This window comes from Cynoglossus semilaevis, chromosome 11, assembly GCF_000523025.1.
Source record: "Cynoglossus semilaevis isolate Cse_v1.0 chromosome 11, Cse_v1.0, whole genome shotgun sequence".
NCBI classification, from domain to species: Eukaryota; Metazoa; Chordata; class Actinopteri; order Pleuronectiformes; family Cynoglossidae; genus Cynoglossus; species Cynoglossus semilaevis.
In genome coordinates this window covers 13,087,599-13,105,925 of record NC_024317.1, presented here as the reverse complement: position 1 = coordinate 13,105,925, position 18,327 = coordinate 13,087,599, and the positions used below count along the sequence as shown (strand labels likewise).

Sequence of the window (18,327 nt, the reverse complement as noted above, 5' to 3'; positions counted from 1 at the left end):
TGTTTCACACACACATGCACACGTTAGTAGCTGGACAACACTTCCTCTTACTCATATACTTCATCGTAATCATACTGGAAATAAGAAACAATAGTGCTAGATTTGGACTCTCCTTGAGAACTTGCAATAACAGAACCTGAGGTACCAGGCACCAAATATCACACACAATGTTGCCTAAAATAGAGAGAGAGCCAGTTGGAGGGAGAGAGACAGAAAGCAAAAGCTCCAGAAAGAAAACTGGATCTACCAAGTCAGTGTTTCCACCCACACCGAACTAAGGTGATAAGGGTTTGGCCAAATTGTTTCAGCCTGATGCATCTGTGGTCAGGCTGGAACTGATGGATTGCACAACTTCAGTCCTACAGCAGCATTTTCAACCTTTATCCCACATTTACTATTGTATTCAGAGAAGAAAGGGGATGGGGGGTGAGAGCAGACACAACATTTGCCTACTTAAAAAAGTAGACTTGATCTCAGGGAACAATGAAGATGTAGAGAGGTGAAACCATTACAGCAGCCCTTCAAGTCATAAAGTCACAAACAGAACAGAATTGTTTGTCAAATGTAGACTCTGAATGAAACTTTCTGTGTCAAAGGGACAAAGCCTACTACTACAACCTCATTGGAGCATGGCTTTGTTTAGTAAGGTATCAGGAGCCAACACACTGTGGTTAGGTCAACTTAAGGTAGGCGTCCACCCTTAGAGCTTGGAATCAAACTACTGACCGTCCTGCAGTAAATGCTGAACAATTTCCATCATCCACAATGCACCCATCAATCCATTCATTCAGCCATGACCTTGGTTTTTTCAGGCCACATGTTAAACTGTCCAATTAACTTAATCCCCAGACTGAAATATCTGAAGAAACCGTGTACACGCTGTCCAATTAACTTAATCCCCAGACTGTCAGATGAAATATCTGAAGAAACCGTGTACACAAATGGAGAACATGAAAACTGCATACAGAAAGATAAAACAAATACTGCCGAGACATGTAGCATCATCTCCTTGCGGGGATGCAAGAGCACTTACCACCACGGCACCTTATGGTCCATTCAGGAGTCATTAGACTGAAATTGCTCAATAATTATAATACATAATAATAATTGATTTTTCAAAAATAGTTATCCATTTGTGACATGAATGATTAGTAATTTCTTTAATAATGCAGTTGGGCTGTCTGTCTGTCTATCTATCTATCTGTTTATCTGTCTGAAGTGGTTATCTCTAGTGGTTATATTCTTGAATGCCTCAGAGGAGGTCCTGGTTTGAAGGCCATCAAGTCCCCACTTCTCTATCCTGACAGGGAGGGTGGGTCAGGAATGTCATCCAGAGTAAAAAGTGCTGTATCCACTCTATACCAACTTTACTATGGTCAACAATGATTCAGGGAGACACAAAAGTAACTATTTTTATTTTAGGGAGACACAAAAGTAACTATTTTTATTATTTTTAAATATATACTATACTATTTTTAAAGATTTAAAAGAATCTATCATTGTCAAAGGATAGCCATAACTTTTAAGTCCTATTAGGAATCCAAAGTCCACTGAACTATCTCATGGGATCGTAAGGAATCCTACAGTAGACTGACAGAGTTCCAGTCACAGACTGAGAGTGAATTTGAAATGCTCCATAAGGATTATATGAAATGCAAACAGAACTAATAAACTGAAATTCACCTTCTCTTTAAACAGAGACATAACAAGTGAAACAACAACACAGCCAAACACTGTTACACCATAGACTGTGTGTAAGTAAGTCAGTGAAGACAGTCAGGTTTTAGAAGAGAAGTAGTGTAAAACTACACACTGTTAAATAAATTACCACTGTTTTAGAAAAACTCATGCAGTTAAGGCATGATCCCAGTTGTATGTATGTAGCAGGTACATGACACTTAATAAACATACAGTATATGGGAAAGCTGAACTGATGCAAACCTATGCCCCTCATATTACCACTGGTTATAATCATATTGGTGAACAAGTAGAAGAAAAGCTCTGTTTATTCATGTTTGTTTTGATGTATGTTTTAATCTTCAATGTGAAGGAGTTTTTAAGCCTCATGGAAACATCCATCTCAACTGTAACCCTGTTATTATCATTGCCATAAAATATAAAACTGACGCAGCAAAGAAAACAAGAAATGTGGTCTGCTCTCTCTACAATTGTACAAAAATAAAAAATGTAATACACTTTTTACTTTTGTACTTTGTACAAAGTACTACCACTCCATTACCACAGTTATTTGAAAAGTGTTATGTGATTTTATGTGAGACTTGTTTGACTTCGTACTTGTCTTGGGCTAACATATACTACATTTAGGCTTGTTAATTTTTTTTCTTTTACTTGACACATTTGACAGAAAGCAGTGTCTAACGTTCAAGCACTTTCTGTCAGACTCATTTTCAGTGTTTTGTGTTCATTTGTAGGCAGAATATGCTAAGAATTGGTTCCAAACTAGCTTAACTTTGTAACACTTTTCTCTAAAACTCTGTTGCACTGCAAGTTAAACTAAGCGTCCATCATGCTCGGTATTACTGCCTTATTGCGACATTACACATGGGAAGCAGTGTAATTTCGTCTGTATTAAATCTGCTAGAACATGATTTGTTCTTTCCCTGCTTTATCGGTAACAAGCATCAGTGATGTGTTTAGTGGCGGCTTCAGCCCACTGACCATAGAAGTAACAACAACATAGGAGGAAATGTGAAAGTATGTGACGATGATTCAAAATACAAGATGTAGAATTAGACACACAACAAACGAATAAATAACTCACCTCCTTCGCGTCTTTGTTGGCTTTATGGTGCCCGTGGCTTCTCTTCCTATGTGGCATATTTTCTTGTCTTCAAAACCGTGAAGATTAAAACTGCTCTCGCTTCGGTGAGTAAGTCAGAGAGTTAGAAAGAGTTCCTCATCTGTGCCCAGGAGGTAAATTCTCCTGCCCCTCCTTTCTGTTGCAGAAAAAAGTTTTGGCTTTGTGACCACAGTTTATTATTTGGTTTGGGCAAATTGTTTTACAGACGCGCGCACTCACAATGTGTGTCAGTGTGTTTAACAAGGGGTTTAACTTCTTCGTTGGTTATTATCAGCTCAACACGGACATAGATTACTTCAGGCTGTTATTTTTACTTTATTTATAGGTTTTACAGCATTTGTAGAAAACTCTTGAGTTCCTCTGAGTGTTGTGTTGTTTAATGTTAGCACTGCCAGGGCACACCCACACGCCGAGGAAGAAGTGAGTCACAGTTGTCCTTCTTCTCTTTGCTTTCAAAGTACAACGCTGCCCTCTACAGGGGAAAATAAGGCAGTCATTTTTCTTCTTTTTCCTTTTTGGGAAATTTTAAATGCTGTTTGTGAATGAAAAGAATGTAACAAGAACTAAACTAAAATCCGCAGAAGAAACCAAACGAATACTTCCATCTAATTGTATTTGTTCTGAAGAAAGTATTTTTTAAATATCACTCAAACTTCTTTTGATTGCTATACAGCAGACCAGAGCTAGGTCTAAATAAAAATGTAATTCCATTTTTGTGCCTTTGTTAAGGCCTAACTAAAACAGATATATCAACAGCATATGGAACGTTTACGTTTTTTCTGGATTTCTGCTGTGTGTATTTAAACATAGACAAACCTCCAACTTCCAATATATGAACATGACTTGTACGTAGTATGATAGTGTCTTATGTCTGGTACATTGGTGAAGTGTGTCCAACAACAAACGTTTTCAACTCGTCCAGGGATCATCAGTGTAAGAGGGTTGGACAAATAGTTAAAAGACAGATGTTATAAATCAATGAAAACACATTTGACAGAACTTATATCTTTGTCTGGTCTTGAGCTGGACATACTGATTTCTGAATATTGTGAAAGAGGACATTGATATAGTTGGTGGAAAAACAGAAAGGGCAAGCTAGGAGATGAACCGCTGTAGCGACACCTGGCGGTAACAGCCGCAAGAAGAAAAATTCAAGCCTTGAGCTGAGTGTTATATACTGTTTTCAACCCTCAAAATCTTTAAAAACAAATCATGACAAACGTCAAATTTATAACCAAAATTAGTTTCAATTAATTATTTGGGGTTTTTGTTTTGTTTTGTTTTGTTGCGTTTTTGTATTATTATTTATTTATTTTGTAGACTTTTTAGTATTTGCCCATCTTAACTTGTAATTCCTATTTTGCATGGAGTGGATTTCATTTCTTGCAGCTCAGTATATCATGGATTGTAAAAAACTAAAACAAAAAAAAACCAAGAGTTTTTGTTCTGTTGTCTTGACACAGGCCTTGATGTGTGACTCATTGACTCAGGGTGGAGGAAATGATGTCCAAGCCTCTGTCACTCCGATGCCCTTCAAAGTCTACTTCATTCTACCTGATAACATTGGACAATGCCTGTGACACTGGAGTGACATTTTCACGTCACTCTCCGATAACAGCTGACATTTGCGCAGCACTGATTGAGCTTTGACAAGAATGAATCAAAACACATTTATAACCTGTTGTGTGCATATTTATACCAAACTGATTATCTCCTGCACACACATAGGCTAGGGTGAAATGTATGTCAACAACAAATTAGACTCCAAAAACTCGAAAACAAACAATTATGGGCAAAAAACCCCCCAAAAAACAACAGATTTTCTTCTCCCATGTTTTGAAAGACATAACGGGGTTAAAATATTTTGAATATAATTATTTACTCTAACCTGATTTATCCCATAAACACAACATTCTTACATGTTTTACATCTTTCAGACATATAACATTATTATTATAATACCAAGCAGTTATACAAGTATTTTTCCATAGTATACGGTACAGCAGTCATTTTTAGTATATACGTACATTAATCCTTGCTTATCAGCTTAAATGCAGTTGGACCTCAATTTATAGTTTTCAAAAAAAGTACATTATTTATTTTTTCCGTTATTTGAATAAAAAGGGGGGAAATTAGAAATAAACATTTGACCCAAATCCTTGATAGTTAACGACTGGTCTAGGAAATTGACTTTTTCCTACGTGTGCGTCATCCGGTGTCTAAAAGCATTGTGGGCTTTGTCTTCATCATGTGTATGGCTGGAAAAAATATTAGACCTCTGACCTCATCTCACATGTTTGTGTGTCTGTGTGTGCGTGTGTTCAAAGCAAATAGCAGTTGCTAGGTAAAGGTGTATTATAGCTTAAATGTGGTGCGGACCTGTTTACACACATCCAGATAATCAAAGGCCTCGGACTTCATCCTTTCATTTACATCTGGTGATAAAAATGATAACCATGGTGACTCCCCACATCATGACCACGTGAACCGAACTGTTTTGTGGACAGTGTTTCAGCCTTTCTTCATCTCATTTCAAATTGCTTCTCTGTGATTATTGCCTCTCTGCTGCTCAGCAGAAGGCACAGAATACTTAGAACACGCTGTGTACACCGTCCAGTTTAACCAGCAGCACATTAGCTGACAAACACCTGAGGTCAGCTGTACCCTTTTCATAAATCATTGTTGGAACATACTGTGTGGAATGGGAGCAGAAATTGCAAAACAAACAAGCTTGGTGTTCCATCATCTGTGTCACCTGTTCCAGCAGTGGCTTTTATACAACATTGGTGTATAAAAACAGATATAATAATTTAAAAACCAACTGCTGCTTTTTGTTCATTGATAATATAACAACTAAGGCTTTACCACATTTCAAGCTTTTCTTTTGCATTTTTAGGATTAAAACACTGGAATCGTTATAAATCCATGCACATGTTTAAAATCTGAGAAATGAAAAATATGCAAATGCATCAGGAAAAACAGCTAAGACAAAGACAAACAAAATTAAAAATTCTAAATTCTAAATGTTGACAGAAAAATGACAGAAAATATTAAAACATTAAAAGTCTTCTAAGGGACACATGTCAAAACTGTCGATCGAGACAAAACCTTTTTAATCATTTTGGGCTACACAAGTTACATTAAATAAAATGATGATTGTATGAACCCGGGCGCTGTCAGTGGTGCTGAAGTCTCTCTCTCTGTTTTCCTTTCTCTTATTCACGCGTTAACAATGACGGATGTGACGATCGACTTGTTTCCCGCAAGAAAATGAGTAATGCTTAATGGTGGTTGGACGGACAGACAGACAGACAGACAGACAGACAGACAGACAGACAGACAGACAGACAGACAGTTCAGATAGATAGATAGATAGATAGATAGACAGACAGAAAGATAGATAGATAGATAGATAGATAGATAGACGGATAGATAGATAGATAAGCCTTTCCCGTTTCTCAGATGAACACGGGGATATTTTTAGTCGAATCGGGTTTTTTTCTCTCTCTCCTCCAGGGATTCAAACTAACACGTTACACCCGATGGAGACGCCAAACTGACGTCAGAGCAACCAACCTGACGTGTGAAGCATCCACCTCTCCATCCATCCACCCCCACTACCGAACCAAGCCCTCCTCCCTGTCATCTGTGTTCACGTCAGCTCTACCTACAGGAGCAGCTGATTCTTCAGGAACAAACACAGCAACAGCGAGAAGAACAATATATTAAAAGAAGACACGGAGGACATTTAGCCACTGCCCCCACCTTCACAGCAGTCTGTCCATTTTTTCAGTTGTCTCTGAAACGTTGATCGCGTTATTTTCTTCCTCTGGCGTGAATCTGGTGTGAAATGGAAGTGAGATGTCCTCGTCCAGCGGTGATGTGTTGCGTCTTCGCCCTCCTGCTGTTTCCTGGTTCTTCTCTGCAGCAGCAGCAGCAGCGGGGATGGGGATCCTCTTACAGGGACAGACAGTATCTGAACGAGTGGGCAGTGGAGATTCCCGGCGGCCCCTCCGTGGCCGAGGGCATCGCCAAAGAGTTGGACTACCAACTGGTCCGACAGGTGAGTCCTGGGGATCAGTGTTTATATTAAGTATTACAAATGTAGTGCGAAAATTCCACTTCCATGATTATTTCTGATAGGAGTGCCCCATCTGTCTGTCCGTCTGTCTGTCTGTCTGTCTGTCTGTCTACCTGTCTGTCTGTCTGTCTGTCTGTCTACCTGTCTGTCTGTCTGTCTGTCTACCTGTCTAGTTGTGTCATTTTAGTATTTTGTTTTTTATTTTCACATATTTGGATGTATTTGCGACAATCTCTTGCCACCACACAGCTACATTTCCACTTTCGCCCTGTTTTAATGACTGTTGGGCCTCAGTTGAGGAAGAGAATTAAAAGTGGAAATACCAGGAGAATGTTGTTTTCTAGAAAAAACAAACAAAAAATCTTTGATTTCTGTACATAATTAGTTATTTATTGGCTAACGACTAGTCATTTATCTAAAACAAATTGTGAAATTATTTCAGCTACCTTTCAGCACCCGCATATTAAAACATACAGAAAATGTAATGTTAAATGCTCTGAGTGTTATTCTCTTTATTCTTATCAGTAATAAGACACTATTTGATATACAGGATTCTCTGGGATTCTTATATAGTAATAGCTTCAATAAATACCTGACAAACCAGTTGAAAAGACATTATTTAATTTTGCAGCCTGGCGCTACACACTGTGTTTTTAAAAATACATTACAAAAATACATTAACAGAAACTCAAATATACAGTATTTAGTGTTAGTAACGTACAGGATTCAAATCATCTTTTCACAAACATTTGCTAGAACAGTGATGTCACTTCCTCCCAGATACAACAGGTGAAAGCTAAGTCCTTCAAATATATATATATACACACACACATATATATATATACAAATTGCTAAAGCAAAAGAAGATCTGCACAGCAATACTGACAATAATAATAATAATAATTATAAATGAGGTAAATCTTCATGTTGGATTTCAACCAGAGTAAATAGAAATATGTGGATCAGAGGGTGACTGGTCTCTATATGTGGCCCTGTAATAAATTAGCAAAGTGTTCAGTGTGTCCTCTGTTGTCATCAGTTGGTGGTAGATGGTAAATAAATTAATTAATGTATGAATGAATGAAGGGAAGTACATTTTATTAGGTACTGTACCTTCAAATAGTAATCGACACTAGAGTTTTCTTTCTTATCAGAAATATGATTGTATTCTTTTTAATCCTGTTGATTTCAGGAAAAGATAATGAGAGAGAGAGAGAGAGAGAGAGAGCAGATGTCTTTCTCAGGAATCTCATTTAACTTCTTTGTTTTTCTGTAGATTGGGGCCCTACAAGACCATTTCTTGTTCAAACACCGAACTCATCCTAGCAGAATGAAACGAAGTGCCACCCACATCACCAGACGGCTGTCAGAGGATGATAGGGTAAGTGGTGCTCTGCTCCAGGGCGTTTGCTAGGCAGTCTGGGAAAATGTCCTTCTAATATTCAAATGACATCAAGATCACATCAACGTGGATTTTAGGTGATTATTTTCTCCAGAGATTTACAATATTGGATGATCTAACTGTCAGCGGCTACTCCTGAAATATTACAGATTATAAATACGATTCATACCAATGCACTGCATTTTGAAGTGCATATCATATCAAAACATGAAGAACTTGTTTCACACAAACCTCAGAACGTTGTAATAATTAAAAATATCAATTTGGTTTATACATTCTTCTACATTTTGGTTGCCATGTGACGACAGGGTATATTTTAGGACAGTGGTTTTCGAACTGTGGTACCCGTACCACCAGTGGTACGTGAGCGCTCTCTAGTGGTACACGGGAAAAATTCATATTTTCACATTTACATTTTCAGTTGAATAAACCTGTAACATTTGAAACACAATTAATACAACATTTAGAAAAAAATGTGTAGCTACTTGTGAGATTATGGAACAGGAAGCTAACAGTGAAGGCCTCTGCTGCTATAATCTAATGTTGGTCATCATGGTGGTACTCAGAGAGATCAGAGTTTTCTTAGGTGGTTCAGAGGATAAAAAGTTTGAGAACCACTGTTTTAGGACATTTTATTTATTACTTTTGTTGACGTCCAAAAACCAGGTGCTGTGGGCGGAGCAGCAGTATGAAAAGCGACGCAGCAAGCGAGCGTCTCTGAGGGAGTGCAGAGAATGTCCTGTGGATAAGCTCTTTGATGATCCCATGTGGAACCAGCAGTGGTACCTGGTAAGTCTAAACTAACTGTCAAACTTGTTTTTGCACACACTGTAGAGTGGGCAGAACTGGTGAACTGTTTAAAAGTGTAGGTCTGTAATTCTGTCATGTGTTGATCTTACAATTAATATGTCAAAGAAGGGTTTCAATGGCAGATATAAAGGTGTTATTAGTTATATGAACTCATACAGGGGGTCCTAGACTTAGAATTCAATTCCTAATGTAATTTGATTTTCACCGTAAGTTGGAACTCACATACTGCACATGAGTTTCTATGTCACTCACCCACGCTAACACAGTGGTGACATCATAATCTATGACATAAAAAAAAGAGTCTGACTTACACCTGGGAAAAGGGAAAAGCAAGTTGAAACTCATCTGTGTCGGACCGGTTGACAAGATGTTCGTTGTTCAGGTTTTTGAAATTCAAATTAAATGAAAAAGTCTGTTACACTAACGAAACCTTTCATTTCGGTTTCGTTTTAAGGAGACTGCGTTTGCGTTAGAACAGAGCAGATGTTTCTCACTGTGGGTAATGAAACAGGGTGACTCCCCATCATTTGACTGTTGCCGTTGAACAGTGGAAAAGCAATTTTTCACAACACATATCATAACAGAAAATAACTGAATAAATATTCACTTGTGCAGGCATAATGACAAGAAATACAACTTCTCACGATGGAGGGTGGTTTTGAAAACATACATGTTTGAAGATAGAGGGGTTGGTGGATGTGGTAGTTGGATGCACAGAGAGAAAGGTGGCGCTGTGTGTGACCAGGCTGAGTGGAGAAGGGGCTGGGTGTTTGGAGAGGATGATTATCCTGAGTATCAACTGGGAATAATAATTCTGTCATGGTGTGACTAATTTCTTCCTTCCTGCACCACAACATTGTCATTCCGCGTCACTAAATTGTGAGAGACGGCTTTTTAATTGTTGTTGCATCTGTAGGGTTTTTTAATATGTCTGTGAACCAACTATTGTCATCCTTTCAATTTTGTTGTTGTTTTGGTAACATCGATCCAATGGTAGAATTCAGTAGCAGTGTCTGGTCTGGTCTTTTTTAATGTAAGAAACAACGGTATAGAATTACATTCGATTTTGGACTTGATACTGTCAGAGCCACACGTATTGCCAGCTTATCATATAGAGAATCAGAGAGAAACAGAGAGCGAGAGAGAGAGAGAGAGCATACTCAACAGGGATGAGTCATATCTTGAGATGACGTGCTGCAGTGTTTATTGTATAATATGGAAGACCAGAGTGAGGTCGCTTTGAAAAAGCAATCTACTCTTCAGACACTGTGAGCCCTGCTCTGCCAAGCCCACGTAATTATGATCACCCTAACCAGCCATTACTCTTTCACACTGAAAAAACATGCAGCTTTAGGAAGGGATTCCTGACTGTAAGATGTAAGATGATAAAATCCCCCTCCCTTCTAAACTGCCTTTTAGTGTGAATGGTTTAATGGACAGAACGGGAGAGAACAGAGGCCTCTGTGGTCATGATGGCTACAAGTAGCTCTTTGGTCAAAGTGGACAGACAAAGACCAATAAGAAACTCTGTAAAGGTCAACGGGAGAAAAGCTGGATGCTGCTGACCTTTTTACACAAAACAGCCTGTTAAGATAAGTCATTCATTTGAAGTGTGCTGTAAGCCAGTGGAGTTTCACACTTCAGAATCAAAGCAACGGAGTTCCCAAGTCAGCCACATATACAAAATAAAAAGTTTGATAAAATCTTAGCGCTTTGTCAGTCACGGCCAAAGAAATAAAAAAATGTGTAGCTAGAGAAACCAAACAACACCATCATGAACAGACATAAATAATAACACAGCACCTGGATATCTACAGAAAAAAACTAAGCTACACCAAGAAGTAGTTATTTCATTTTGTATGCATTTATGCAATAAAATACAGTAATTTGCCCTAAAAGCACTAAAAACAAGACCAAACAATAGCATAAAGTAGGTTGAATATGGACAGTAGTTAAAAATAGCTCAAAATTAGCTATCACCTAAATTGAAGTCTGCCTATCAATAGATGAATATAAATGAATAAGGCCAAAAATATATAAATAAAAACTCAATTCCCAAAATACATTTTGCCAAAGAAAACCGTTGATAAGGCCCTAAGGTGTGACTAAATGCACTCTGTCCAGTGGACATTTTACTAAATGCCTGAAAACATTTTTATCTTTCAGCAAGACACACGAACGTCCTCCTCTCTGCCTAAGCTGGACCTGCATGTGATCCCTGTGTGGCAAAAAGGCATCACAGGAAAAGGAGTAGTCATCACTGTTCTGGACGATGGCCTAGAGTGGAACCACACTGACATCTATTCCAACTACGTAAGACTCCGTCTCCATGGAGACAGCCCGTACTAACGGGGCTTAGGCTCACTGATGCCATAGCAACACTGCTAGTGACGCTTTAGTGCATGACGCTATGATCTGGCAATGATGAATTATATTGATGTGTTATTGGTTAAACAGCATATATATAATATATAAATAGAAACTGCAACAGCAAAATTTATGTTAATTTGTTTTTGAATGGAAACTGCAATACATGTAGTATAAATAAAGTACTAAATGCTAAAAACTTTCAAAAAATAGATACAAATTTAAAAATAAAGAATATTAAAAAGTTTCCATCTGTTGTTTTAGGATGCAGCAGCCAGCTACGACTTCAACGACAACGACCCGGACCCTTTTCCCCAGTACGACTCCACCAATGAGAACAAGTGAGTTGATTGCTGAGAGCTGACACGTTAACGAGGGTTTGCAGGTGTTATTCATGTGCGGTGTCAAGTGTGGGGTGGGTTGAAAAAATGTACAAGAGTTCCATCGATCCCAAAAACAGACTGCATGTGTGTTTGGATATGAAAACGTAAATCATTCAAACCTGTTTCAGTCTTATCTGATGTCTCACCTGGTGTGGTTCTCACCTCGTCTTTCACCACATCATTTTTTTCAGGCATGGAACCAGGTGTGCTGGAGAAATTGCCATGCAAGCAGACAACAACAAGTGTGGTGTCGGAGTGGCATATAACTCCAAGGTTGGAGGTAAAACTGATTCCTTCAATAATGGGCCTCTTTCAGCAACAACAGTTTGAACTCCGTATGTGTCCGAACTGGTCGATCCACTCTCTGCACAAACACACAGCTGAGTTTGTTGCAGTATTTTAAAGAGGCCAAAGGAAGGGGCTGATTTTAATTTACACCAGATTACTGCTTAATAACACTCTTTAACAGCTGCATCTAAGGGCTGCAAAGTCAGGATGGACAGATGGTCCCCTTCTTTTTTAATCTATTAATGGCAACATGGTCCTTTTTGTGTCCTGAAAACTAGACACTGTTTATATGACTCAATATCCAGTGAAAGACTAATATGTCTGCCTCTCTTCACCGCCCTCCCGCCCTCACCCTACTCTCTCTTTTCCTCTCTTTGCTCTTGTATCAGGGATTCGAATGCTGGATGGGATTGTGACGGATGCTATAGAGGCCAGTTCTATTGGTTTCAACCCTGACCATGTGGACATCTACAGTGCCAGCTGGGGACCCAACGATGACGGAAAGACAGTGGAGGGCCCCGGGCGCCTGGCCCAGAAGGCTTTTGAATATGGTATTCAGAAGGTAAAGCTGTAGGTTTATCATTTTAACATGTAAAATGAAACTTTTACAGTTAAGCAACCACTTGTTGTTGTTGTTGTTTACTTTTGAAGGATTCTATGCACATTTCAAAGACACACATGTTCTCATTATTGACGTGTCCACCTGAGTGATCAGACCTCTGTCCTCCTTCCTTTCTGCCTCAGGGCCGTCGAGGAAAAGGCTCTATCTTTGTTTGGGCGTCAGGTAACGGCGGCAGACAGGGCGATAACTGTGACTGTGACGGCTACACGGATAGCATCTACACCATCTCGATCAGCAGCGCTTCTCAGCAGGGCCTTTCACCGTGGTACGCTGAGAAGTGCTCGTCCACTTTGGCCACAGCCTACAGCAGTGGAGACTACACTGACCAGAGGATAGTAAGTCAACACTCTCTCCCATCTCTCTGATGACATCACTCTGCCAAATGTACTGTCCACTTTGGCTGGACAGGAGTTTCCACCTGCCCGCTGACTGCTAGTCCAGTGTTTCCACACATTTCTCACATTTGTTATAATGTAATTGTATTCATGAATCTCTCCCTCTGTTTTTCAGACGAGTGCTGACTTGCATAACGAATGCACTCAAACTCACACCGGAACATCAGCCTCTGCCCCACTGGCTGCTGGGATTTTTGCCTTAGCACTGGAACAAAAGTGTGTGAAACTGCCGGCAATAAAAATCACAATTAAAAAGATGAGATTGTGATTAAAAATGTGATTAAAAATCTTTTTTCTTTCTTCTGGCTTTCTTCAGTCCAGATCTGAACTGGAGAGACCTGCAGCACATTGTCGTCTGGACCTCTGAGTTTGATCCTTTGGCCAATAATCCAGGCTGGAAGAGGAATGGAGCGGGGCTGATGGTGAACAGTCGTTTTGGTTTTGGTCTCCTGAATGCCAAAGCTCTGGTTGATCTGGCTGACCCAGGCAGCTGGAAGCATGTTCCTGAGAAGAAGCAGTGTATCGTCAGAGATGATTCTTTCCAGCCACGGTATTTGGCTCTACACTAATCTCCGAAAAGTCTGCATTAGTCTATTGTCTTGGTAAAGAGACAGTGTCACTGTCAAACACTCTTTGACAGTGTCCCGTCACACACTGAACCATTAGTCATGTTCAGAGTCTGACACTCACAGTGTCAGAGCTTAGGATTAGAACGGACCAATCAGAGCAGTCTGCAGCTCCACCATTCATAGATTTGAAGAGTTGTCTGTGTCTGCTGCTAAATATACTGCATTTCCACAGGGAGCTGAAAGCAGCAGGTGAGATCACCATAGAGATTCCAACTAAAGCCTGCGCAGGTCAGGAGAATGTGATCCTGTCGCTGGAGCACGTGCAGGTGGAGGCGAGCATCGAATACACCAGGAGAGGAGATCTGCACATCACCCTCACCTCCCCAGCAGGTGAGAATGAGGGGAAAAAAGACATGGGATAAAAAAACAAACAAACTGCAATATTGAAAATCAAAACTATTTGATTTTGTGCATTATATGTAATTTATAGATATATAATTTGCATTACATTTCTGTAATGCAAATTTAAGATTGCAGTCATATGTATATATATAGCTATATCTTATGTCATACAGCTCTTAAATCTGAACATTTTCCTGCAGGCACAAACACCGTGCTTCTGGCTGAGCGTGAGAGAGACACGTCTGCTAACGGTTTCAGAAACTGGGCCTTCATGTCGGTTCATACCTGGGGGGAAAATCCTGCTGGGACATGGACCCTGAAGATCACAGACACTGTGAGTCAAACAAAAACATTAGATTTTTACAAGTTTCTCTAAAAAAAAGAACCTTAAAAAAAGGACAAGATGTTAAATCAGTTCATCCCATGTACCGTACACATGTCCGAGATGTAAAGTAGACCCAGAAGCATCTGCCAAAACGCTTGCCTATTTTCCCCTTGTAGTCTGGTCGAATGGAGAACAAAGGCCGGATTCTGAACTGGAAGTTGATTCTTCATGGAACATCAGAAAAACCACAGCACATGAAGAAGCCTCGAGTGTACATCCCATACAACGCCGTGCAGAACGACAGACGTGGTGTGGAGCACATGGATGACATGATGGAGGTGAGAGCAGAACATCTGTTACAGAGGTGTTTCTGGGCTGATCATTTGTAATGTTTTGTCTAATTTGAACTTGTCATCAAACATGAACTATTTCTCAGTTGATCTTTCACTGGTTACCTTTAAGTTCTGCAGTGAGTAAAGTTCTCAACATGGGCTTAAAACCCACACTATCCTATTAACCTGAGGATTAACAAGCATACTTTTATTATCTCAGGTGCTGTGACACCTACTAAATAAAATGTCTTTGTCTATCTCCTCCTCCAGGAGCCCACACAGGCCCATCCACCTCCTCCAACAGATGCTGTACGATCTCCAGCCTCCTCCAAATTAGAGAAAGCTTCTGAAAAGCCCTCAAATTCCGCCCTCTCTCCCTCAGTGGCCCTGCTGCGATTACTGCAGACGGCCTTTAACAGGCACACTCCTCTGCAGGATCCCCGAGCCCCAACCAGAACCTCCTCCTCGGTCAGGAGTAAGCAGCAGCAATCGAACAGGATCTCCTCCCCCGTTTCCACCAGACTCCCCCCGCAGCAGCTGTACCAGGCACTGGATCTTATCAACAGGTACCGAGGCCCAGGGGACAGTGTCTACAACGACTACAGCGACGATTTCTACAGCAACAAACACTACAGGCACAGAGACGACCTGCTGCTGCAGGCTCTGGTTGACATGATAGGTGATGATGGAATGTAAAGTGATGAGGAGGTGAGAGGAAGAAGAGAAGAGGAGGGAAGAGGAAGAAAGGAGAGGAGAGGAAAGGAGAGGGGACAAAAGAAAACAAACAAAATAATGTAAAACAGTATGTTTCTGTGGGGGGGGGGGGGGGGGGGGAGCAGAGAATGTAAGAAGGAAAGAGGAAAAGACCAAGAAACTGACTCTGGACCAGATTTACCTTGGATCCCTTTTAGACTTAAATCAGCTGAGAGGTGGTTCCATTGTGTAGTGGATAACATGCCTGCCTTGCGAGCAGAGGGCACTCCTGGGATTGATTCCCAGAGAAACCACATCCCCCTAATGGCGCCTCCCCTGTGGCAGCCTGTGTCAATTACAAGTCATATTGCAAATTTCCCAATTGTGGAAAGAATAAGCCACTCTATTATTAATATTATTCTAACAAAAAAATAAATGCAAAATAAGGTACATCCTCACACACTGATCTGTTGCAGCTGATCTACCTTCACTCACCATAGAGTTGACATGCCACATTATGAGGCAGTCTCTGTTCAGTGGCATGTTGTTCAAGTTTAACATTACTAAGATAGGCTCGATCTACAGATTGAATGCAACAGCTCAACCTGATGTTTTGGGCATGTTACGTGTTAGTATGAGTGTAAGTGGGAGGCACAGAAATCAACAGTAAAATGACCAAATCATAAACAGCAAGTCTGTCCTGATCTGATCTAAATCCATTATTCTCAATTCTTCGGGATCGTTTAAGTGGACTGTGGTTTGTCTGAGTCAGATCTGGTTTGGAGTCAGTCAGCTGTCTGCAGGAAGATTAGGGATTGGACGAGGAGCTGGAGAAGTGGAGGGAGAAGAGAACAGACAGAGGGAAGAAAAACGAGGTCTTCCACTCCTCCACTCTGTTATTTGTTTTCTCCAGAAATGCTGCAGATCTGATGCTTTCATGATCATCCGTTAATCACAGCACCCTCATTTCCCTCTGTCCTTATCTCTCAAGAGAACCAGAGGACATGGTCTCATGTCTCAGCTCTTCACTGCCTGCTCAGCATGACATCTTTACATCTTTATTATGTCTCTCATTCATGTCATTCACGATTGAAATATGGTTCGAAAAAAATGCTGTTAGATGAAATTATACAGTCTGACTAAAGAAGTGCAGTATATAATAACATCATAATATTATTGATAATCTGACAGAACTAGTGACTGCACCAAGGATTATGGGCCAATGTAAAGCCATTCCACAAAATAGTGAGAAACTCTTACGTCACTGCCAGTATTTGTTTTATGCCCTGGTTTTTTGGGTTTTTTTTGCCACTACATGACACCAAAGCAACAACACAGGGTTTTAGTAACAGAGTAACGAAATACTGTTTTTCATGTCTGTTTGTCTTTTAAACTGAACAGTAAGTGAAATGTTTGAGGTGCTACTTCAACAAAGGTTGGGCAGGTGATAGTGTTTTTGTCTTAATTCTCTTTCATTGGATGATCTCAAACTTTGCGTTGAGAAGATTTTAAATTTAACGTCCCTCCACTTACAAACCAAGATTTTCTTGAAAATCTGTCTGGCACTTTTCTTCAGAGAGTTTAAATATATTTTATGCTCAGGTTACAATGCTGTTCTCATTTTACCAACACAAAGAGTAGAAGTTAGCTACGATCTGTGGACAATTTAATCTTCTAACAATTTAATTTTTTTATTCCAAACTTATTCTGAACTATTTTGACAATCAGGGCTTTATTGAAGGGACCTTATACCATGTCTTCATTGTGGTCATAATAAAACCCTGACTTGGACTTGAACCTCAAATTTATTTTCTTTGGCAGTTCTGTGTTCCTGTGAAACTAAAAAAGATTTGGACTGTGGGTTTTTGAATTAACATCTTATTCCAACAAGGTAAATGTCACTTCTCTTGATATTAACAAACACTGCCAACATTGTCTTGTTTTTATTCTTTTATCTATTTTCAAATTAGTCATGTCATTCACAGATCATCAAAAACTGTTTTTTTTAAACGGACATCCCACAGATGACCAGAGTTCTGCAAAGCCATCTTTTGGCAAATGCTACATGCTTTAATAAATGCTGTCATTGTTAAGGTTCGCTCCATTCTCCACAGATCATTTTATTGGTGTTAGTCTTTAGTGTTTATAATAATAGCTGTAACGGAGCCTGTGTGTAAACGTCCGACCCAGCCTTGGTCTGCCTGCCCAGCTTCTCTGCCAGCAAAGAGACAGGAAACAGAAGATGTTTATGAATATATACACTTATTTATCTATTTAGCTCTTTAGCAGAGCCTGTGCTGTTTTTATCATTTTGTTTTGTGTTTTGCTGATGCTTTACTCAGAAGTTGTTTACATTGATATTTATGTATAGGTGTATAAATCCAGGTAAAGATAATAAATTTATCATAATAAACTGCAAATTGACATCTGGGGTCTGTCTGAATTTTTTTTAAACTTGTTTATTTTTTCAAACCATTTGTCTTAAACATGTAGACTATTGTATTCGTCAGATTCCCAAGTTTCCCACAGTACCTGAACGCATTTTGTTAGACAGCTGAAACTTCTGCATGATGACTCCTAACTGGCACAAAATGGACAAGAAATGACCCGAAGCAGCAGACCAACTATTTATTATTATGTAATAATCATTGACTGGTGAATTAAAGTAAGAAATACATTCTAAACATTTTTAGTATGTTTCTTTACATATTTGGTAACATTCTCTGTGGGTTTGCAAAGGGGGTGTCCAGCCAGAGGCTAATGCCTTTTGGGGGGGCTTAGCATGGAAACATAGCCAGAGGCTAATGCCTTTTGGGGGGGGGGCTTAGCATGGAAAC

At 39.7% G+C, this 18,327-nt stretch overlaps 2 protein-coding genes across 2 annotated transcripts in view; one reads left to right on the top strand and one right to left on the bottom strand.

The window, feature by feature from the left end:
• The window catches only part of cast (calpastatin), a 36,211-nt gene extending 33,004 nt beyond the window's left edge, over window positions 1-3,207 (bottom strand). The window contains 1 exon segment of the mRNA XM_025060064.1: window positions 2,783-3,207. The gene's annotated coding sequence lies outside the window, so the exon portion shown is untranslated.
• Window positions 3,208-6,208: 3,001 nt separating this feature from the next.
• pcsk1 (proprotein convertase subtilisin/kexin type 1) lies at window positions 6,209-18,083 on the top strand. Its single transcript, XM_008320677.3, has 14 exons — window positions 6,209-6,884; window positions 8,179-8,283; window positions 8,971-9,093; window positions 11,281-11,427; window positions 11,746-11,822; window positions 12,056-12,144; window positions 12,542-12,714; window positions 12,897-13,109; window positions 13,285-13,385; window positions 13,486-13,719; window positions 13,971-14,128; window positions 14,341-14,474; window positions 14,642-14,803; window positions 15,068-18,083. Exons 1-14 carry the CDS (start codon window positions 6,672-6,674, stop codon window positions 15,491-15,493), a joined length of 2,355 nt encoding a protein of 784 aa, XP_008318899.1. The 5' UTR covers window positions 6,209-6,671; the 3' UTR covers window positions 15,494-18,083.
• The last annotated feature ends 244 nt before the right edge of the window (window positions 18,084-18,327 follow it).